The following is a 24464-nucleotide window of genomic DNA, read 5'->3' as shown; positions in this document are numbered from 1 at the left end:
CAGATGCTGGGAAGGATTGAAGGCAGAAGGAGAAGGGGACAACAGAGGATGAGATGGCTGGATGGCATCACCGATCCAAACTCATCACCACCAAACTCATGTCCATGGACATGAGTTTGAGCAAGCTCCGGGACATGTTGAAGGATAGGGAAACCTGGCGTGCTGCAGTCCATGGGGTCGCAAAGAGTCAGACACGACTGAGCAACTGAACAAAAAGAAATCAGGAGCAGAAGCTTTCCACACCTATTGCCTCTGAGAGATTTCCTGCTATACCTGCAGAGATGAGTTGTCCCCACAGAAAGCAGAAACCCTATGGGCCGCAAAGCCGAAAATATTGACCATCTGGCCCTGCACAGACTAAGTTTGCTGGTCCTTTGTCTACAGAGTGTACAGTTCAGAATAGCTCTCCTGAGCTCACATTTTGTGCTCCCGAGGGAGGCTACTGCAGTTTGCAGGGCAGAGCAGTCCCTGATCTTCTGCAAAGCAGGGAGAGCCTAGTCAGACTCTGAGAGATGCTGTTCAGGGTTTGGGTGCGTAATCTGAACGAGCAGGGTCCCCCAGGCATCTCCTTGGTCAAAAGGATGAAAGGAGGAGGCTCTCTGTGGGAGGGTCCAGGATTTCTTTGGGACTGAACAAACTCTAGACCAGGGCAGGGCTCTCTGGCTCTTTCCTGGAAAAGAATGCTGTAACACATGGCCAGAGGCAGTGCCGTAAAATTCTGCTGACCTCAGATCTTTAACAGTGAGAAGAAAATGGACTCTGGATACATACCTCAGTTCCTTCTCTTCTCTGCCCCCATCAGCCTGGTGGGTATGTGGGTGTGGCTTTCACTTTACTTCTTCCACTACCTGCTCAGAGGCTGTGAGCCCAACTTACAGAGCTCCACTTGGGGCAGCAAACTCCTGCGGTTGAAGGTGCAGAACATCCAAAAATAGCCTAGATGCTGGAGCTTTGGTGTTTCTGGTTTATTACACCTATAATGTTTTTCCCTTCTCTTCCCCTGTCTCCTTGATTTAGGTGGAGAATTCAGGGGACCCATGGGAAAATTTCCAAAACAACCAGGCTCTTACCTACTGGGAATGTGTCTATCTGCTCATGGTGACCATGTCCACTGTTGGTTACGGGGATGTTTATGCAAAAACCACTCTCGGGCGTCTCTTCATGGTCTTCTTCATCCTCGGGGGACTGGTAAAAATGCTTTCTTACAACGTTGATTTTGTGATCATTGATATTTTCTATTATCCATTTTCTGAAGGCTGTGTATTGGACCCTGTGTTTCTGCATTAGAAGCAAGTGACTGCCTTAGTGTTACAGTCCAGTTAAGGCAATCCCAAATGCCAGGGTGCCTTTTCTGCCTATTTCTTTTGTGTATTGAGTTTGTTTCCCGGAGACCCAGGCACAGTGTCCTTGTGAGGGATGGCCATTTAGCCCGTAGCAAACCTAATTGTCTTAAGAAAGGGATGCTCACTTATCAGGTGAGAGGGTCTGTGCCTTCATAATGTAATTCAGCCTCTGATATTCTGCAAGGACAGTGTTATCACCTGACCGGGTAGATAATGTTGATACTCTGTAGACAATTTGCGGTTTCAAGAGCTCCCCACCCCCATCCTGGTCCTCCCCAAACTTCCAACAAACACTGTGGCTGGGCTCTTGCCCTAAAGAGGAGGGTCCCCACCCCAGAGGACAGAGAGTGCACTCCTCCCCAGATGGACATCACCACGTGAGCTGAGTGTGGTTTTGTAAACAGACCACAACTCCCTTACACAGCAACACGGGTGGGCGTTTCCGCCCTCACTCTGTAAGTCAGAAAGTTGCACTGTTTGCTTTTCTGGTCTACACAGATCATCTCAGTGGGTTACCACATACTTTTCAAGGGGGATTTCTGGCCACTCATTGGCAGTGACTGCCTTTTGTCTTTCAGAGTAGCCCATTCGATGTTTAGATTTTTGCTGTGTGTGAGGTAAACCTAAACTCACACACAGCTTTCACATATGTACACCGCACATGCATTTATCTCATGCATACACACTCTGTTTTGTATGCATATGGCATATACATTTGAGAAATGTATATAAATGTATGTATGGTGTATACATGCTCACAGCATTCCTGCAGTACCCGTGAGGTCCCTGCAGCTCACACGACTGCATTATCCAGCCACAAGCACAATGTTTGTTGGACAAAACATGGCAGATTTGTGTTTCTCCTCGCTATTCTTTCCTCCCATGTGATTTCCTAAATTTACCTTATGTGCTTTTTAGTGATTTTTTTTTTTAATGGATAAGTTTATATATTTTTAAATCTTCTCTTGGTGTTTATTGTCTTATCACTCATAAAGGCAGGGATTATCATGTGAATTTTAATTAGAAAGAAAGGTTTTCTCTTAAAATTGTGTGTTTATGAATGAGTGAGGTGTGTGTGTGTGTGTGTGTGATTCTCTAGCATGCCTCCCCTTATTTCTCTTCAGGAAGTAGAGCTAGATATCAATTTATTTATTCCTGTCTCCTTTACATTTTTCTTAACTGATTTTTTTGGTTTTTTTTTAGTTGTCTAGGTTGGTTAATGTTTGTTTTTTGTCCTATGTAACTTCAGAAGCTTGCTCTTTTTTTTTTTTTCTTAAATACAATCCAGCCCATGAATACGTACCTTTGCAGTTCTAGTCCTTTTGTGTTTTCAGATCTTAGTATTTCCCCCCTCCCCCTTCTGAAAAGGTCACCCCCTTTCTTTGGCCTGTCTTTTTAGTCTCTCTTCTGTCTCCTATCTTCTCCTCAGGCCATGTTTGCCAGCTACGTCCCTGAAATCATAGAGTTAATAGGAAACCGCAAGAAATACGGGGGCTCCTATAGTGCGGTTAGTGGAAGAAAGTAAGTATGCCAAGAGGCGTTGCTGCCTCCGCTGCGGTAGAATCCTCTCTGCATGCCATTTTTGTTTTGGCTTTTGTTTCTTTGTTTCACGCATGTAGGCAATGTTTGCCCGCTACGTGCCCGAAATTGCTGCTCTCATCCTGAATCGGAATAAATTCGGCGGGACTTTTAACAAACATGGAGGCAGAAAGTAAGTCAGTTGCATAAGAAGAGATGTGGTTGAGTGACTTTCAGAGCCCCTATGGCGGTGACACCTGAATCCTGCCCCCCTTACACCCCACCTGAAGGGCCACATTCTGTATGGGGCGTGATGTCAGAATGACCCCTCCAAGTTATCACAAGGACCAACTACGGAGACCTGTTCCCATTCACAACTGTCTTCCCCACCCATCTTTCCAAGAGACATAATATATTTATCCTGGAAGGCGTCCATGTGTTACTGAACTCATATTTTCTATTCTGATCCCTAATGTCTAAGCCCAATTTATTCATTCTTTGTATTAATTAGGTGATTGATTACATTCTGGTCCCTAAGACTAAAGAGGTGTCATCTTATGGGGTTTTTGTGCAGCCAAACCATGGGTTCATACTCCAGCAGGGGAGTCCCAAGGAGGGCAAGATCAAGGCGACATTGGCACTCTGGTCCCCAGGAGACCAGGTCTCTTTAGCCAGGAGGTACCAAGCTTATCCTCAAAGGGACTCATTACTCAGTTGAAATTCCTTCTGGACAAGAAATACGTTTATAGTATATCAGGACACTGCACAGGCTTCCTGATGCATCTTTTGTTTGGCTTTCCATACATGAATGCTTTCTTCTTGGGGACTGTTTCGATTTGTGCTCACATCATTTTGTCAATATCAGTGTCAGTGTGTGGGTGTGTTGTCAGCTGGAAGTTTTACTCCTAAGTAGATGTAAGGCCTTGACTGCTCTGTCTCGAAGGAGAAGGTTGGAGGAAGGCAGGGTGGAAGCAACCATTCTGTACTGTTTTTCTTTCAAAGCTTATTTTGAGCATTGGATTTTGTTTGCTTTTGAGTTTTGGTTTTCATTTTAACTTCCATTGAGTAAGATATACACATCTTTATGTATAGCTCAAAGATTTTATACCTATGTACACACCCAGTAACTACCTCCTAGACCAAGATACAGAATACTTTTTATCACTTTGCCCCTTCCCCAGTCATGGAAGTTCCTATTATGGAGTTAGGGTTTTTTTGTTTTGTTCTTATTCCATACATTTTAAAATTTTCACTCAGTCATGTCTGACTCTTAGCTACTCCATGGACTGAAGCCCACCAGGCTCCTCTGTCCATAGAATCCTCTAGACAAGAATACTGGAGTGGGTTGCCATTCCCTTCTCCAGGGTGTCTTCCCGACCCAGGCATCAAACCCGGGTTTCTTGCATTTCAGGCAGATTCTTTACCATCTGAGCCACAGCTTTTGATTAAATTTAAATACATATTTGTTCATTTTCACAGTGTTGTGTTGGTTTCTGCTATACAACAACACAATCAGCCATGATTATGCATTTTCAAATGAACTCTTGAATAGCCTATTTGCTCTTTAAGAGAAAAATAAAAGGAGTAGCATTGTGTTTCCATCCACCGCCTCCTCCTTGCCTGACGGTCACATTGGAAGGAGCCCACCTCTTCTCCCATCAGTGATGCCGTTGCATCCTGAGCTCAGGTGTCCAGTCCTCTGTTTAGAAAATGAGGAGGTGGGGAAAAGGACTCATTTTCTTGAACTACCCACAGGACACCCGTTTCCTTTCAAAGGCATGGAGGACAGAGGAGGCCAGTTGGCGTCTTTTCCAGGGAGGCAGCCGTTCCCCCACCTCCCCTCTGATGGAGCCCTCCTCCTCCTATTATCGTAACAGCCCTGGATGAGATTAGAACCAAGCTGTTCTGATTTCTGGGCCATTGGTTAGATCCAAAAGGCCAAATAAGTCCAGAGATTTCCACTGGTCATTTATTCCATGCCAAGAGGAAAACAGCCTCTTGATTCGTTTTGCCTTGAAGGTGCGGACAGGTCGCCATAAAGCAGAAGGCACTCGGGGCACACGGGCTGCCTTTATGGCCTCCCCAGGCCACTGTCTCAGCCAGCCTTCCCCTCTCCCTCACCGCCCCTGACGATGTCAATAAAGTCAATTGCCCTGATGTCTGTGTTGAAAATATTTCCCGACTCTCACTCCAGGTACATTTTTTTTCTTCCCTCCAAAATAGCTGCCATAGTCCCATGTGGGTGGGCCTGCTGGCGGGGGGCTTTTGTTGACGGGTGACCCAGATGAGGCCCTGAGACCCACAGTCGCTCACACACTCCAGTCCCACCCGGTTGTCCCTTGGCCTTGGCCCCTCTGTGCAAACCCCCATGTCGAAGGCTTCAGATCACAGACTTCCTGCAGCTTTTGTTCTGGCTCCATCTCCATCATCTTTTATCACTACTTTTACCCTGGTTTTTTCTCTTTTCTCTTCTTCCTTTATGAAAATGCATACTTTGCCTTTAATGTTCACTCTGGGTCTCTGAGGTCCCCCGACCCTGCGGACAGAAAATAGGTTCTGTCATCAGCACTTGGACTGTTCGCTTTACTTTACGCATTGTTTCCTGGTTCAAAAGCTAATTACTAAGTAGTTTAAAGAAGCCCTTTGGTCACTTAGATCTTTCATCAGAAAATATAAGCTTGGGAAAGGAACGGTAATAAAGGGCCATTAGCACCCTTTGTTTGATGTTGTTTTTCTAGTCAGTAGAACAAGATTGATGAAATGTTATGTTTGGCCAAAATTTGAGTTTTCATTTGGAATTCAGTGTTGAGAGAATGGGCTGTCAGAATCAATAAGTTTTCTTTCGCTTGGGATATGGGCATGTGGTAGTAATTAGCAATATAAGGTCTTTAGTTGAGCAACCAAGCATGGATTCTGGCAGCAAACATAATGAGAAACTACAGTTGTTCTATTTCTAATGTCAAAAAGTTTCCAGATAAAATTAAATGCATTTGCAAAAGAAAAGCAGCTAAACTTTGTTGAAAGATAGAATTCATACTTAAAATAGCATGCTTTGCCCTGTGTTTTTCTATATGCATAAATATATGTGCTATACCCATGGACACATATCCATGTATTCGTTCTCCCTGAGATTTCATCAGATGGATGCCCAGAAAGTAACTTAAACATATACATAGTTAAGGGATTTGTTTACATGTGCACATTTTGCTCAGAATATAACTTCTCTAACAATGCATTAACTTGTCAGAGAACTCAAGGTAACGCGTGACCCAAAGCCATGGAGACACATGAATTGGAAATTCATTTAAAGTAAAAAAAAAAATTTAGGTAGAGAACCATGGGGTTTTGTTCACACAACACCCAATTTCAGGATTTCGGAGAATATGAAAATTTCAGCGGCACCTAATTTTCAGTTCTAATCTATGTTGGCATAATAGAAACAGTTCATGTAGTGTCCCCAGAACATCCTCACCAGCAACACAGCATCCAGGGCTCACAGTGGCTCACGCCTACATTCTTATCAACATCCCTGGCCTGACCTCCTACAGGACATCCAGAGCCAACAGTAGATATAGGGGTGTGTGTGTGCATGAGAGAGAAAGAGAGTCATTCTCTAGTTTTTCCATTATGATGTAGTCCGTAAAATAGTGACTTGGTCAATAACCAAAGGTCTAACCAATATCTTGTCAGGCAGTCTCTCGAGTTGAGGTCTTGGGAACAATTTGGCTCTTTGGGCTGAGACTTTAGATCTTATTCAGAAGGGTAGCCCTCCTGTAGTCCAGCCTGCCTCCCGAGGCCACTGTCTCCACTTCTTTCGCTTCCTGTAAGCTCAAAGCCTCTCAGAGGTGGTAGAGTGGAGGGGTGAGGCTCCCATGGCCTTTGGGATCCCAGCTTGCTCTTCTTCCTCCCACAGCTCCTGCTGTTTTCCCCAGGGGTTTCCTCTCTGCTTGTGACTCAACCCACTCCTGGTTAGTTTATGAGAACTGACAAGATCATGGTCTGAGGTCACATGGCCAAGGGCCATGGAAAATAATCGGCCAGAGAGAAGAATCCATCTGCGGTAACCCCCTTGTCAGAGACAGCCGGACTGGGGAGCCATCCAGACACTGGACTTCCCATGATGGGGCTCCTGGGGCCTGAAACTGAAGCAGCCCTAGGCCAAGTGGTTGGGAGATGGGAGGATAGATCGGTTTGGATTGTTCTACTGATTCCTGGTAGCTAAATGCTCGGAGGACACAGAGAGAAGGATGGACAGTTGAGGACAAGGAATTTGGAAAGGGGGCCAAGAACTGAATGTAAGAACTGGGAAGAAGCTCCTTGGCTAGATGAGGAGTCTGTGTTCCCTTCTAGCTGGGGAATAGGTGTCACAGATGAACCTGGCTCTAACTCCTATTCATGAAATCTGTCTGTGAAACATAAATGTACAATGGATTCTCTTAGACCTCCTTATATAGGTGGAGGAGTGCTACATCCTTCTGGAAATGAGAGCATGAATCAATAGAACCCAAGTCTTGTGACTGGCTTCTGTGGCAATGATATTATCTACAGATGCTTCCATCCTTCTGCATCCCCATGGCAACTGTGTAAGGAAGGTATCACCGTCAACTCCATTTGCAGTGACTTGCCTGACATCATAACCCTAGTAAAGGGTCAGTCTGCTCCACTGGGCCATGCTGCTTGTCTAGATCATCTCTTGAGACTCTTTTCTGCTCTAAACTCAATGATCCTATCACTGTAACTTTTCTCCCACCTCTACCTGCAGTGGGGCCAGAACATTGCATAGAAGATGATGAGGAAGGTAAAGGCCTGAGCATCACTTTGGACCCTTCTCCCCCTTCTACTCACCTAGTGCCTCTAAGGAGCCTGGCCCTAGGGTCAAGGACAAAAAGGTGGAGAAGGGACAGAAACATTTCTTCCTAGTTTTTCTCATTTGGTTAGATTGGAAAAGTGTTTACCTCTTGAACGTGTCTAACAACAAGGGGCTCTTAAGCATGAACAGACAGATCATTGGCCAAAATGAGATTTGTAGGTTTCTACCTGTTCCTCCACTTCCTGGTTCCATCCTTCCTGGGGAGTCATTTCCTAGGGGACCAGCTGTGGTGGGACTGTCATGATCTGCTAGATTTGGGCTCTCTCCTGGGCACAGCCTGCCTGCTTATCATCTGAAGAAGAGCATTCTTTGCCCCAGCAAACATATCTACCTGTGCCTTTCACTTCCCCAGCTGGTCTGCACAGCTCAGGGCACTTCTTGTGGTAGTGGTTTCTTAACTGTCAGTGAGAACTAGAATAGCAGTTGCCCATCTTGGAAAATCCTGGGTGGGTTCCCTAGGTTTATTTCATAGCTTTGAGTGAAAATCTTGACCCTCAGGAGGCAGTGTCCTCCTGGAAGGAGTTTGGGTGGTCTCCCTTCAACCTAGGTGTGGCCTTAGGATTGTAAGAAGCCACCTCAATACCATAGGGGTGGGCCAACTTTATCATGGGGTTTCCTAGGTGGCACTAGTGGTAAAGAACCTGCTAGCCAGTGCAGGAGATATAAGAGGCACAGGTTCGATCCTTAGGTTGGGAAGATCCCTTGGAGGAGGGACATGGCACCCCACTCAGGTATTCTTGCCTGGAGAATCCCATGGTCAGAGGAGCCTGGCAGGCTATAGTCCATAGGGTTACAAAGAGTCCCACATGACTAGAGAATAACAACAATGTCAAGACTTTATCATGCTTTTCCCTTTAAAGATGAAGCAGAGTACTACTTTATTACGTCCTTCAATGTCAGTGCTCATATTTTATAAAGCATTGAATAATTTAGAACAAACTTGCAAGAACGAAGAACACAGCACAGTGAGTTACCTGCCTCGCTCTCCACTCCTGCTATCACCTCCACTGGTTCACTTGCTCAGGCTGTGCCACTCACGCAGGACCGCCTGCCGGGCAGGTATGCGTGGTACCTGTCACATGGAGGTTACACCTCTGGAAGGTGACAGGCGATGGCAAGGGTAGGAGTAGAAGGAAATGCCAAGTACAGATTTTAATACATGCAACAAAAGCAAGAATGATCTAAGCTTCTGTTATAGAGCAAAACAGGGATGATTTACAGGGATAAAGTGGTCTAGGGAGGTGACATCTCAGAGAAAGGGCTGTTACAGCCTACTCAACAACTTTCATTACTGCCTAGGCAGAGGGGAGCTAACACTCTAGGTTTTAAAATTAATATTATGGGAACCCCTCCTGCAACTGTTGGTCTTTAGTTCTACTTCCGAGGGACTAGGTTTTTAAAAATCTCACTTGTGTTTCAGGCCCTAGTTTGCCTACAGTAGTGCTGTCCACTGGCTTACCAGGGGAGGCCACCCTACTTCCTGATGATCAGGTCATTTAGTTTTGTGTCTTTCCTCTGATCAGAAATAAGCCCTTCATCTCCCTCACATCCTTCGTTCTTCTCTGAGACCACATTCTAGTCCCTCCTGCCCAGCTGTCTTGTATCAACATGAAATTCCATTTTCTCCACTGGTCAGATTTTGCCCACCTGCTTCTAGACCATCGTTTAGAAGAATTTAAGGGATCTTAAATGTTTTGCTGCACCAGGACAGGGATTATTTCTTTATAAAGACTCATTTAATCTACCACCCATTGTCCGTTTCCTGCTCCCCAGAAGAACTAATGTGAGTCCTGCCTTCATCTTCATCTCATCCATGTGTGTTTTCTGAGTACTTGCAACATGCCAGATGCATTGTACAGGCTCGTGAAAATCTCCAAATTTGCCACATCTATCTTGAGCAACACGTTACATTATTTAGCCGCCAAAGTGGTTGGGGAGTTCAAACTCAGAGCTTGTGTAAACCTCCCTTCTTGTTTCCCAGAGGTCAGAGCCTTCCTACAATAATACTTTCTCCTCTACTCGTTCTGAGATGGTCTGACCCCAGTGCTTGGAAATAGGATGTGGGGTTAATTCATAGGGTGTTGTCTTGGGTTGAGCCCCATGTCCTTTTCCTTCCTGTCCATGTGTAACTCAGACAACATTCCCCCTCCCTCCTCCTCGGCCTGTGAAATGGGGTGCTGTTCCTAGGAAGGATGGTCTCTATGACATTTCTGCGTCACAGACATCACTCTAGCTGAAATGTGACTGCCACTTTGCTTTTTATACAAACTTCAATCCCTCAACAAGTAAGCTGTTCAGCCCTCTCGTCATGGGGCCCACGTGATCCCCAGCCTGAACTCTCAGCAGTGTTTTCAGATTCCTAGATTTTAAAAGTCATAAATTAGCAAATCATCAACATATCACCAGGAAAGATCATCTGGTAGCCATTCTAGTCAGAAGAAAACACAGGCCCCAATAACTGATCTTCACAGAGATATGAAGAACTGTAGACAGACAGATACAGTAAATAGGAAGACAAACAGATAATTCAAGTTGACAGGCCATGTTGGACTGATTAGGCATTCTGCTTTGATTAGCATTTAACTTTGGGGGAAGAAAAAAAATGAGATTGCCCTAATACTTTGGAAAAATGACCCCTTTACAACTTCTGAAATTCAGTACCAAGGGGCAGATACTGAAAACGAGTGTTATTAGATGCTGTATTATGTAATGTAAAGTGCCAGGTATTCCTTTCCAACGAGAGGGGTCTTTATGGGTGTGGATGTGGGCACTTCTTTCTTTGCATCTGCTTTGGATTCTTGTAAGCCACGTCTTTAGTCCTTTTCAGACTTGGAGCTCTATTTGGAGAGACTTGGATGCATATTAAATCTATTTCCTGATAATACTAATGGAATGAAAGCTTGTCTCCCCCCTACCCCAACACAATTTTTCTGCTGTCTCTCTTCCCTTCCACACACTTATCAAAGTGTTCCAGCTATTGTTCTGAAAACAAGAATAGAAATGTAGGTGGGAGATGAACTGTGTACCTTAAAAAATAAAAAGTCATATTCAGACTTTGACTTTCACCCTCATATATTCTTTCTTCCATGAAAGAAAAAGAATTCTGAATATAACTTTTCTAATTATAACCCCTGAAGATCCTTCCTGCTTAACCTCGCATTTGATTGGGTGAATCCTTGTTGGGTAGATTCTAAATCTAAAGGACAAACACAACCCTCCGAGACTAAGTTGCACTGTGTTTTCTCTTTCAGCTATGTCATTCATTCGATAGCAGTCTTCCCAGAGTTGTGCAAAGTGATTCCTAGTAGATTTTGGGTTTCATCCCACTCATGCTGCCATCACACACTAAAAATAAACCAGGAAACCTTCGAACTGGCCAAGTTCAGTGTCTCTTTTTTATTATAAAAGAATTTCAGAAGCTTATGCAGCTTTCTAAAATTTCCATGAAATTCATGGAAACTTGATTCTGTGCCTCTCAGGGTTTGCACCTCCACATCTGGTACTGGTATTGCATAACCCCCCAAACCGTAGGGGCTTCTTCAAATGTGAGTACCAGTTGTCAGTAGAAGCAGACTTATCTCATCTCCCATACTTTCTCAGTAAGGACACATGTTCAGAGATAGAATATGCCCATCTTGTGAAAGGTTTTATGGCCCTAGCCACTGACCTCAAAGGCAAATGCTAGCTAGTATATAGAACAGATTTAGGAAAGCTCCCATCCCAATATATTTGCTCAACTAATAATTATTTGAACCCTGTTGTGTTCCAGGCACTGTGCTAGGTGCTGTGGGTTAAAGGATGATATAGAAGATATGATTCTTGCTCCCCTGCAGCTTACCTGAGACTTTGATCAATCAGAACCACCCAAGAGCTAGTGGAAGCTATGTAGACGCTGGATTACAGAGGAGCCTTGTCTCCGTGAAATGCTCTTTCGGCAGGAATTTTGTTCAGTAAAATCATGAAGATATAAGGCAATCCTGAAGACTGAAAGCCTTTTAGAGGGAATGCTCCTAAAAGCATTCTAATGACGGACCCTGTAAAAGGGGTGCAGAGATTCAGGAGGTAGAGGGGCTGCTAATGCCACGTTGAGTTCTGGGCCTTTCCATATCTAGCGAACATCCCTCTCTGGTGTCTTATGCTTTATCAAGCTCTGGAACCTGTGGACTTCTCCCAGTAGTTGTGTGTGTGTCAGACAGATGATGGAGGCTCAGGGTGTTGGGTCTACTTACAGTGGATGGCTAGCAACACACAGCTAGCTGGGGCAACACCTTTGGATGTGGCTGAGGAATGAGGCCACACCCAAGGCTGTGTCAGGATATGTCAACTTGATTGTTGTTATGGGAGGGCCATATCCCAACAGCTTCTGTTCTAGGGCCATGAGGCATGCAGGGGTGTTTGGGAAGGCAGTGGGGTCAGTTTGCACATCAAAGCTAGCATACCTCCCCTCTACCAGGCAGAATTAAGAACCGCTTCTTCACTTGGACTCCTTCTCCCTCTGTTCTGTCTTCATCCCCAGAGGGTGTAGCTGATCTTTTCTTTGATCTTCTCTTCTGTCGGTGCCTTGTGTTCAGAAGCAGCATTATCCAGTGGAAACAGGCAGATCTGATTTGATTGGAATAGAGGAAGATGATGTTCAAGTGCCTGGATTTCTCTGTTAGAGCAAAGAACCACCTAAAATTGGAATAATCAGGTCAAAGGAGGAATGGCTTACTTAAAGATGACCAAAGGCCACCAAACCCTGCAGTAATGGATGAATAAAAGGCAGAAGGGAGAGGGTGTTGTAGAGAGACACAAGGAAGAACCAGTGTTAATTATGAGATTTGGGCAATTATAGAATTGCTTGCTTAAGAAGCTGTGTAAGTCCTCTTCCATGAAGGAAGGAGGAAAGAGATAAAATGAAAATGGTAGTACTAATACCTGCATACTGGGTTATTGTGAGAATTCAGTGAGAAACTAAAGTTAAGATAAACAAATCTATAATTAAAGTTCTTTGGTTATAGGCAATTGAAATTGTTTCTTGGTGACTTCAGCAGAAAAGGCTTTTTTTTTTCTTTTGGAAGGTGAAAGTATCTTATAGCATTCAGCCAAAAGCTGAAGATGCCAGAAAGGACAGAGGTGAGGCTGAGAAGCAGTGCTGGGATCAGCAAGCAGAAACTCAGAGAAAGTCCTCACAAGGTTTCACCTTAAGGATCAATCAGTTCCCACCATGAACTTAGTGTCACTTCATTTAAGATTGGAAAGCACTGCTTGTCCTAGTTTGGGCAGGAACCAGGGTTGAAGGTCCCAAGACTGTATTTGACTGGGGAGGAGTGGTTCCCCAAAATTAAAATGAGGTGTTGTTTTCTAGATTGGACAGAGCCTATGCTCCAGATGAGGGGCGGCTTCTTAATTATGTGGGCAAGCGGCAGAAGCAGGCTTATCTACATCTCCCCTCCTAACCCCTATGTCCCTCCTTCCTTTCCCCAGTCCAAGGTTTAGGTTTATGCTTAATTTTATCATGAATGCCATTCTAGACAACCAGAGAACTGGAACCTCACCTTCCTCATGCCTGGTAGCTTCCCTGGTAGCTCAGATGGTAAAGCGTTTGTCTGCAGTGCAGGAGACCCAGGTTCAACCCCTGGGTTGGGAAGATCCCCTGGAGAAGAAATAACAACCCACTCCAGTACTCTTGCCTGGAAAATCCCATGGACGGTAGAGCCTGGTAGGCTACAGTCCATGGGGTCGCAAAGAGTCAGACACGACTGAGCGACTTCACTTTCACTTTCTTTCATGCCTGGTATAATTGTGGAGGTCTAATTGTGATTTGGGATGATGGAGGTACAGATACAGATCCCTCTGGGTGGTTTAGATCCTGACTGTCTGTGTAGGATAAGATGTGCCCTCTTTGTGCAGAAAGTTCTGGTCCGGTCAGGGCACCCCGGTGTTCTCTGTTGGGACTGCCAGTAGTCTGTCCTCTGACCTTGGGGCTCTGTTTTACAGAGGTGCCTTTGGTGCACTGCTGGAATCTATTTGCTCAGCCTTCTGCCCCCATTTAGGGAAAGAGCCAAACAGCCTGTCTCCTCCCGAACAGCTCTACTGACAGCTGGATAAGATGATTACTTTATTCTCTTCCTCACTAGGGGGGAGAAGATATTCCCTTCCTTTGCGATTAGCAAAATGCTAGATGTGGGTCCTGGGTAGACAATTATCTCTGAAACTCCTTGGGTTTTTGTTTTTATTTTTTTGGTTGTTGTTGGCTTGCTTTTGTTTTTTCATCTGTTTTAATAGGCAGTGGTTAAAACCATGGGATCCTGAGCTCCATACACACTCAAAACTGTTTTGTTTTCATTTTTGTCTTGCACTGTTTTCTTACAAACTTGAGACAGAGTGATAGATCAGAGGTGGCAGAATCAGCCAATGACCTGCAGGCTTGCAGTGAACTAACTGGAAAATGGCTTCTACACTTCCCATGACATGGGGTATCCAAGCCAAGAATACTTCGCCAACCAGTCCACTGATAACAGACAGTTCTTGAGAGCCCAGCAAGTTTTAGGGGTTCTGAGCTGGGTCTCAGGGCAGCCCAGAGTTAGCAGCTGTTTGCTGAAGACGACCACCCCACTGGGAGGCAGTTCCTTTGGGATGGGCTCCCAGGATAAGAGGCAGTGGGAAGGCAGGACTAGGGTTAGCCTTCTTCCTTCAGGTAGTGGGATTATGAGCCTTAAGGGGAAATCTGGGTAACAGTTGCTCTAAAGGACATGCCCCAAATCAGGGGAAGCACTATCAGGTGAGACACAGTGGAAAGCTCAGAATCTTCCTGAATCTCTCTCTCAGAGGAGACAGTCTTGGAGAGAGAGTCATGTTGACCATGATGGTTTCAATTCAACATAGGAGGGACATGTGAATTTTGGGTACTGACCACTGTGTGATTTGGGTTGTGGGGTCTTTTGTCACCCCTGCCCTGCTCTCTATGTGATAAAATCGTGCTGAATTCCCTTGACAAGTCCTTCTTAAAATTCATTCGCATCAGATGCAGCCTCCAGGAGTGGGAGGTGTTGGGGGTGAGAGGGAGGACGAGGCAAGCATGATTAGAAGGCTCAGCAGAGAGACAGAAAAGATTCTAGCATATGTATTTGATATAAATATTATAGTTTTACAGAGACATCTAGATCAATATATGCCACATTTCATCTACCTCTTTGACAAAGTGAGCGCAATGTATTCAGGGAAAGCTGTATAGGATTTTCAATTTACTCTGTATGATTTATTGTGACAGGATAGCTATGGGTTTTTTAAGTTCTTTATACTTGTTCCAGTAAAAATGGATATAGTATCTTTAAAAATAAACAGCCCAGAGCTGTGCATTTTACATTGTCTTCCTAGAGCGAGGCTCAGCTGAAGAGAGATCTGAGACCTCCCTGCCCTTGTGGGAAGTGATGCAGTCAGATTCTCAGTCCTCACTCTTGAGAGCTTTTCTTCCTTTTTTTTTTTTTTTTTTTTTAAGAGTGGGGGTTTAGTAAACAGGGAACTGAATTGGGAAGCTATGGCAGACATCTAGACTAGATAGGCTGGTGTGAACAGGGTAGGGGCAGAGAGCTGGAACACTGAGTGGGTGCAGCCCCAACAGTCTGGGTCTCTTCATTTTCTAGTGACTGGGCCCCAGGTCACACAGAATAGGTCCCTCCGTCTTCTGATTCCTAGCCCAGGCTCCTTTCAGGTGCACCAGCTGCTTTGGTATTACAAACATCAAACCAAGGGGATAGGTCTGCCCTTCCTCTGGCATTCACCTTGAACTGAGCTCTGGACCTTGGTTTTCACATTGAAATAATGCAGACACCAGACTAAACATTCACCAAGGGCTGTCCTGATGCTAAGATAGATGGAGGACATGGAAAAGAGCCTATCGTTGTCACCAATCTCATTTTCAAAGGCCACTGACTTTAAGAAACATTACCTGAGTCTTTCAAAAGGTGTAGACATTCGTTCTCATTGAGCTACAGTCAACCTCATTTGATCTCCGGATGCCTCATTCGCTGGAACCTTTGACTGGGAGACCCCTCTCTGTCCTCATCTTATGCCTTCTGCCATAAGTCAGTTCCCCTTAGTGATACATTCAGAAAGACACCAGTGGAATTGAGTTCTAAAATTGAATTTCCAACTCCACTGGGGCATTCCAGCATACTTGGCCCATCTCCAAGAAGAGAGTAGTGAGATTGAGGATAATGTGTGGGATTTCATTCCGAAAGTGGAGATGCTTATTAATGAGAGGGAAATATTGAATGAGATTGTACCCATGAAATAAGCAATTAGCACTTTTCTGATAGAGCCTGTAATAGTCAAGCATCATTCCTCTGATTAAGTCATACTCCACCCTTGATGCCAAGCCTGCTCCATGACACATTAGTGTTGCCCATCCTAATTCAATCCATCCCCTCTTTCTGGAGCCCTTATCCAAACCAGGCTTGCTTTCTTACACTGGATGAGTAACTTCTTCCCACAGAGTGCCATCGGCTACTATTTTGGCATTTAAGATGCTTCCTCATGTATCTGAGATGGGTCTTCTAATCCAAGCCGCTAAAATTAGTTTATCCCAAGAAAGAGTTGTTCACAGGACTTGACAGAACTTTAAAAACCAAAGAGATCATTCCATCAGAAATGGTTTTTGATTTAGGTTTGTTAGCCATCTTCACAAACCAGGTGGCCAGGCCCTTCATGACATCAATCATTAAGATTGCTGGTAGTCTTGAGAAGTTTGAATCCAGAGCCACAGATGGGAAGAGCATTAGAGCCCTTCACAGCCAATGTTCCTGAATGTTCTCTATTGTCAGTGAATCTTTTATTAGATTTTTTGTTCTCTTGTGGGATCCTTGGGCTGGATATAGTATATAATGCTATAAAGGTCGTTTTTACATCACCTTGCAGCCCTTTGGCTTGCCAAATTGCGTACCTTCAATTAACAACTCGGTTCTGAGTTTCTGCTGTCATTCAGCCTTTGCTATCTTGAGCTTGCTGGGCTCTCTGACTAGATGCAGCTAGTATCTATTGATACCATGTTGCAATGATGCTTTAAGTGAGGGCCTCTCTCCTGTCCCAGGGAGGACCCTCCAATGTCCCCTCCACTGTATGTCCAAGGGAACCTCTCATTGACCTATCCCTGTCTGTTGTAAAGGAGTGGAAGCTGAAATACCCAAGCCTCTGCTCTCTCTCCACGTCTTCACCTTTGTCTTTGTGAGAATTAGAGTCAGAGACCCGGATCATGTCCTGGGCAAGTGACTTTACTTGCTGTGGGATGTCAGGCATGTGACTTAAGGAAATTGAGGTTCAGAGAGGTTATTTGAAAAGATGTGGAGAGTAAGAATGTGGAGCTGTTTGAGGATCAGATGAGACTCCAGGAGCTACAGACCACTCCATATCTGTTACATCCTGATTTACAGACATCACATGAATCCTACCATTTAATCATGCTTACAATGGCCCAGACTCTTTAGTAGACCCTTCACATGTATTACCTATTTAAATAAATCCTCAAGATAACCTCATGAATCAGGTAATAGCTCCAACCCCTCAGAGACTCTGACTTTATGGTTGTAAAATGCAGAATTGGTACCTTGCCCAAGACTGTTTAGTTATTTAGTGTCTGAGCTGAGCTGACACAGGGCTATCAACATATGAATCTCACATGGTAGATTTGTAGGTGTCAAGGAACCCGACAGAGATAATTTTGGGTGAGGAACTGTTTGGCATTCTTCAAAGTGTGCACGGTGAACAACCATCACTATGCTTCCAAGGAGGGCACACCCTGCTCTCAGTCTTACAATATTTTCAATTATATTTTCAATCACTGAAGATGTGAGACATTCTTGCTTCTTTTCTCCCCAACAATAACAGCCTTCTTCAAACTAGTGCCTCTGGAAATTTCAGGAGTCCTGAAAATATTGCTGGAAAAGAATGTTTCCCCGTTCACCGTCCATCCCCTGTACTCCACAGGGCCCCTAGCGCTCACTCCCTCAGATGTGAGCTGGTGGGGAGCAGACCTCTTAATGCAGGTGCTGAGTCAGAGAGGCAGCTTCACCCCACCCATCAGTTCTAACTGCATTCAAACATCTTCAATATGTGGGCTCCCTGATAACTTCCACTGTATGGAAAACAAAGTGGAGGGAAATGATTATTGGCACAAAAGGGGGAAGCCGTAAATCTTCAACTCAGATAGAGGACAGATTGGAACAATATGGGTTCTCCAAGGTTGCCATGATAATGTACCTAATAACTCTTCTTGGGCAAAAAGGCAATCTGCTTTCAATCAATCTTGCTTTTTTCCTGAGCAAAAATACCAATTATGTTGAAGGGAGATTTTTTTCTTCCTTTTTTGATAAAGACTGCTCTCCACCTCAGAAATCATGCTGTAGCTTAAAGATATATATACTTTCAATTGTCTAGAATGGTATTGGATAGGCCAGCACCAAATGAGAAAAGTCAATCCTTTTTTTTTCCTCCCCTCTCCTGCCAACATTTGTCTGCTTCTTAAGAGAAGTGAAAGCTAATTAAAGGCTTAAGGGATAATATTGATTGCATTGGAATATATTTTATATGTACCCAGCACATTTTCAACTAAGAGAACCCTGACTCTTTCTAAGGCTGAATAAATCAGCTGCCTGAGTCTTTGATTCAAGGGTGAGAGGATGGACTCACCTCCTTCCCCTCCACTTCTCACACATCTGTCCTAGAGATGAATGATCTCACAAGAGGAAGAAGGAATGCTAGCAGATGTTCATTCAGTTCTTTGCATACAAGATAGGGAAGGATGAATGTTCTGGCATTTCCCTGGACTGATCATTGATTTGAGTCCTGCTCTGAATGATAACCAGGCTTATGCGGGTAAAGAACTTTGAGCTTTGCAGTGCCTGGTACAGGAGGTTGGATGGGTAGTATTAACCTCTCAGCTCCCTCATCTATCGAATATGGATAAGTAGCTTGCCCAGAATCACACACATCCTTGGTGGCAGAGCAGGGAATCAAATCTGCCATACTATCAGGAAGAGTCCCACTCACCTATCTGTCCTGCAGAGGTGCCCATACATTGAATTCATTCTGGCCTCATTCTCAATCATGGAAGTTTGTAGTCAGAAAGCATTAGAATTGTCCCCCAAACAGGCCTGTTGTCTTTTAGGGAGATGTCAGATTAGGAGGGAGATGTTGTTTTTTTGGTCAGTTTTTGAACATACTTGGCAAATTCAAAATCAGAAATCTTATTCAGAAAATGCACATTCATTTGCAGCCTCTTTTGTCCATATAAATGCACGTTTGCCACAAGAATCACTTTTTTCAAGATATGACCCGACAAAAATGTGTATAATCCAGTTGTTCAATTTACATCATGTTTTCTGACATACTGTGCATTTCAGAAGGGAGTTATTCATATACATTTGGGGACATCAAATTTGGATCAGTGGCCAGGGGACCTCCCTTAACCTAGCAGGTACTGGCTTGAGAGTCAAGTGGTTATATTAAAACATCTCTTCTGAGGAAGCCCATTGACACCACCCCCCCCCCCCCACCAACAAGGGCCTCCACTTGCCCGACTGCTAAGTGCAGCACCGTAACAATAACAGTCCATAATGGTGATATTATTAACTGCATCGTGCATATTATTGATTTACTCTTTGTTCTGCATCATTATCCTCTCACCAATGAGTTTACTGCATTATTCTCACATACTTAGTCAAGCACCAAATTACACCGAAAGGGCAGGCTCTTGTAATGGCATCTAATGGAACATCGCATAAGCGATCATCACTGCCTCCTCTCAGGAGCCGCCTCCAGCCAATGAGCTCTCTGCCTTACTGGAATGTGCACAGAGCAATTATGGAGTGCAAGGGGCCTGGCCATTCTAAATTTCTCCCACAAAATTACTGTGCTTCATGCTCACCACCTGCCCATGCCTCAAAGCCCAGCCAGGGAGTCAGCCTCTGTCACTGTCAGCACGAGGGGCACAGGGACCTGGGCTGAGTGAGCCTTTTGCTACAGTGTCTTTACTAGAAGCTGGCAGATTTCATCTCCGCAGTCAGTCTCGGGGTTAACTTTTGTATTAAAGAGCTTACTCCTGATTGAGCATCATAGATAGCAAATGTAAGTGGCCACAGTATAGCTCAGTATCAAAGTCAGATTGGTTCAGGAGTCCAAAGATATTGGTGGGGTGCAGGGGGGTGAGGACTGTTCTTCCAGTAGTCCTGGAAGACGGGCTTATCTCAAGGGGAGCCACTATTTCCGGAGACAAGTCCAAAGTACCCCGAAACAAAGGCAAACCATTCCATCCTCATCCCTTCCTAGCTTTTCTCCCCTGTCCAAAGGTAAATTCCTTTGTCTCTTGTGGAAATCTCAGGCATCCTAAGGAAGCAGCTGTCTGGGGATGCACAGCCTGCCTGCGGCACCATCTCAGATTCCATAGGTGTCCCATCCCACATTTAGCCCTGAGTGATGCTCACTTACTGTAAAGTGTTACATGCTCCCATTGTCGGAGGAGTTATGGCAGAAAAATGCAAAATTTCCTTTTTACTGCTTATGGCCAGCAGAGCCCATAACGTGTCAAGCCGCACATTAGCCACCCTGATAAAAGTCCGCTTTCTTACACACAAAATCATCGTTTCAGCAAGATTTGTTATCTCATTACCTGATAAGCTCTATGTCATAAACCAAGACTCATTCGGTAAATCTCCCGGGAGGACGCTTTGTGGGCAGAAAGGGAGAGATATGAATCTGCAAGAGGCTTGATAATGCAGCATTTAAGCGCAAGCATAATGTCACTTATTGTTAAATGCATAAAACCACTTGGCCAAGCGGTTGGGCTTTTAATAGGATTTTGTGCAGCATCAGGTGAGAAGCCATATGCTTTTCTGTCGAGGAGTCTCTGAGCACCTTCTGGCCCCGCTGCTTTGCCTCACAGCCCTCTGGGGAAGGGAGCTGGGCTTTACCGAGCCTCCTCGGAGGACTTGAATGCTTCCCTGCAGCTGTGCGCTTCCTGTGTCTTGCTGGGGGTGGGTGCCGGGGCATCTCTGGAGTGGCCTCATCTAACTGGCCTTTCCCATCCAGGCACATAGTGGTCTGTGGACACATCACGCTGGAAAGCGTCTCCAACTTCCTTAAGGACTTTCTGCACAAGGACCGGGACGATGTCAACGTGGAGATCGTCTTTCTTCACAAGTAAGAGGCCCCCATGGTTTTCAGACCCTCCACCCAATCAGGCAGCTCAAGGGGGACCCCCTGAGTGTCTGTAGGTGGAGTGATGTGGGGGTGGCACTGCGGGGGAGGGCAGAGTTGACTCAACCACCGTCTCTGCTGGGCTTATTGGAGAGGACGTTCTAGAAATGATGGGAAGGAAGCAACCCACTCGTTCAGTGATGAGAGTTGCACCTGCCTCTGTGGAGGTGACTCTGGCAAGTGACAGTAGGTTCATTATTGGTCAAACACATCATTACTGTCCCTGAAGCTGTCTGGATCTATGCAATCCAGGTGTATCCACAGTGTCTGGTGTGGATTCTTTATGAGCGTAGGACTAACATAGTGCCTGAGCAAGACATAGAAGTAACAGGAAGCAGGGTACAAGGCAGTAACAACAGTAACAACAGCCATCATTCCTAGGAACCTTCAGTGTAGGACACAGTGCTGGTCACCATAGTGTCTCCTTAAATCAGAAGAGGGAGTAAGAATACATGCTCAACTCAGAGGATGATCTTGATCCTGACTCAACTAAGTACTGAACAAATTAAGTCCCTGGGCCTCAGTTTCTACAACCATAAGATGGGAAGGTCAAAATGGTTTTTACCTACCATCTTGGGCTATTATCAGAATGAAAAGCAAATTCATCCCAATTATACAGAGCAGTGGGCTTTCCAGGTGGCGCTAGTGGTAAAGAACCCATCTGCCAATGCAGGAGTTGTAAGAGATGCAGGTTCAGTCCCTGGGTTGGGAAGATCCCTTGGAGATGGGCATGGCAACCCACTCCAGTATGCTTGCCTGGAGAATCCCATGGACAGAGGAGCCTGGAGGGCTATGGTCCATAGGGTTGCAAAGAGTTGGGACACAACTAAAGTGACTTAGCATGCACACATATGAAGAGAATCAGACACACAGTAAGTGCCCAATAAATGTTAGCTGTTATCATGTGAGAGAAGATATATTAGGCTATACAATGGACTTAGGAGGTAGGACTTAATCAAGTTTGTTTTATAGGTAAGGAAACCAAGATATCTCCCTTCCACTCAGTGCTGTTGAGATCTTTTGCACGGTCCCCTTTTAGGTAAAAGGTAGCCCACGGATGGAGATGGAGAATGCAGGCATGCTCACGTGGGTGGTGCTGTCTTCCTCTTTTATGGAGATGGGGTCATCATGGGGCAAGTCTTAGCCCCACATTGCCAAGGGACAAAGCTCACATGCTGATATTGGCTTCACTTGGTATTGACCACCCAGGACTCAGTCCTGCTCTGAGATCTCACTGAGGTTGACTTCCCTACAGTTATCCTATACATCTCCTTCCTTTGACATTTGTGAATATGGAACTGGTAACCATGTTTGAGCACCAGCATTTTTCTTCTTGGCACTGACTTCTCCAAGTTCTGAAAGGACTGGGCAGACCATGGCCACAAGAACTCAACCCATAGATCCAATTAACTGCTCAGCCACTGGTGACCAGCTATGGGGCCCATCCTCTGCTGAGCATGTGGAAGGTTGAAGACAGGTCATCCTTCTTGGACATTTCAAGAGGAGTACATGTGCAGCAATTAGAGCACAACATAGTTCTATTAATGTACTGATATAAGTCTAATCAAGTGGCAGAATCACACGGGACATCTAGATTGGGGAGAGACCACCACTCCTTGTATTACCAGGGCAGGCAGACTTCCTGAAGGAGGCTCTTGTGTAACGGATCTGGAAGACCAGTTGGACTTACACAGGCAGCTGTGTTTCTCTCACCCACTGCTTTAGTCCAAATCAACAAGTTGGCTGCTAATGCTTCAATTGCTAGGATTTACCTTTGTGTCCCCAGCATCTATCATTGTCAGCCCTGCCGTCCATGGCCGAGTTAATTAACCTCTCCGAGCTTTGGGTTAATAACATACCTTCCTCTAGAGTTGTTCTGAGGTTTAAATGAGTTAATATTTGTCAAGTGCTTAGAATGGTGGCTGTTGCATAGCAAATGCTCAAAAACATTAGCAGTTATCATCATTACTATGTTAGGCAAGGGTTGGTTAACTCAGTCCTTGGCACCTAGTAGGTTCTAACTAAATGTGATCTCCCGGCGCCTAGTGAAGTACCTAACAGAAGCTAGGTGTTTCTCATCTCTGCAGAATTAATAAATGAATGGATAGGTTAACCAATGTTTTAATCCTTGTCCTGCAATGGGAAAGATTGAAGGGTGTGGCTCAAGGCTAAGAATGATAAATAGTGTACACATGCTGAATCAAGAACAATACTGGGAGTGGATTACCTCCGTATATGTCTACTCAGAGGGGATTTTTTTTTTGATCCAGTTCCTGAGGTTGGGAAGTCCATGAGGTGGAAAAGTAGGGACAAGGCTTTTGGTGAAAAGAAAAGCAGGAAGCTCTGTCAGGAAGACCTTTGGCCGATCCCTGATGTCACAGTCTCTGTTCTTCATTCATAAAATAGTGATTCCTGCTGGGCCAGTGGTTAAGAATCCCCCTTGCAATACAGGGGACGTGGGTTCAATCCTTGGTCAGGGAACTCTGATCCAACAAGCCGTGGAGCAGATAAGCCCACACTCCTTAACTACTGAGTCTGTGCACCACAACCAGAGAGTCCGTGCACCACAAAGAAGTATCCTGCGTGAAGCAAGGTAGATCCTGCCATGCCGCAACTAAGACCTGGCACAGACAAATCAATCAGTACATAAAATAAAGCAGTGAGTGAGACAAAACTTTTAAAAATAGGGATTCCATTTGTGTTGACATTGAAGACGTTTTGCCACATAGGCCCCAGACGCTATAAAGGTTATGAAACTCTTCATTTTAACTTGGTACTGGTTTTGATTTTCAGTTGGGCTGGGGTTTTACTTCTCTTCAGTGTGAGCCTCTTATTTATGGGAAGAAAGAGGGTGTTCTGAAGGTGGAAGCCTTTTCTCTCTCTCTGGAAATTCAGGGAGGCCATGGAGGCTGAATACCTGAATCTGTTATATTAACAGCTGTTTCTTCTCTCCCCGCACAGTATCTCCCCTAACCTGGAGCTGGAAGCTCTGTTCAAACGACATTTTACTCAGGTGGAGTTTTATCAGGGTTCAGTCCTCAATCCACATGACCTTGCGAGAGTCAAGGTAAGAAGGAAGAAGTGACTTCTGCTTTTATTCCGTCTAGGGCGTGTGTGACTCTGGGGTGACAGGACATGCCTCCTGACATGGCCAAGAGTCTCCTCCAAAGCCCTTAGAAAATAAATCAGATACTACCAACCTTGACACCACCCTTGCACTGGCCCCAGGACTGTGTTCTGCTGGCACTTGGCAGAGCAGCTATGAGCATCCCATACGTGGACTGCTTGTACATAACATGCTAGACATCACCGGGCCCCTCAGTATCAGCACTGCTAAAGGAAGCAGACCAGTTGTATGGACTCAGCGGTGTCATACGTGACACAGCCATCAAGTCATCCCCATTTTGAATACTTAAATTGGGCTCAGCATAGCTCTGAAATCTGTTATTTCTATCAGGAAGGAACATTAAGGATAGAGTATAAAATAGTTTACCCTAGCCAGC

The 24464-nt window shown here is 45.0% G+C and overlaps 1 protein-coding gene across 4 annotated transcripts in view; it reads left to right on the top strand.

The window, feature by feature from the left end:
- Nucleotides 1-24464, top strand: part of KCNMA1 (potassium calcium-activated channel subfamily M alpha 1) — a 755545-nt gene that overhangs the window by 510742 nt on the left and 220339 nt on the right. For all 4 annotated transcript variants that reach the window (XM_061161908.1, XM_061161907.1, XM_061161903.1 and 1 more), the window contains exons 8-11: nucleotides 1018-1188; nucleotides 2773-2864; nucleotides 20794-20904; nucleotides 23923-24028. In XM_061161908.1, the coding sequence (XP_061017891.1) occupies nucleotides 1018-1188; nucleotides 2773-2864; nucleotides 20794-20904; nucleotides 23923-24028 (480 nt within the window). The remainder of the gene's footprint in view (nucleotides 1-1017; nucleotides 1189-2772; nucleotides 2865-20793; nucleotides 20905-23922; nucleotides 24029-24464) is intronic.

This window comes from Dama dama, chromosome 15 (assembly GCF_033118175.1).
Source record: "Dama dama isolate Ldn47 chromosome 15, ASM3311817v1, whole genome shotgun sequence".
Taxonomy (NCBI): domain Eukaryota; kingdom Metazoa; phylum Chordata; class Mammalia; order Artiodactyla; family Cervidae; genus Dama; species Dama dama.
Note: the sequence above shows the minus strand (reverse complement) of the source record. Positions and strands in the feature narration are given on the sequence as shown.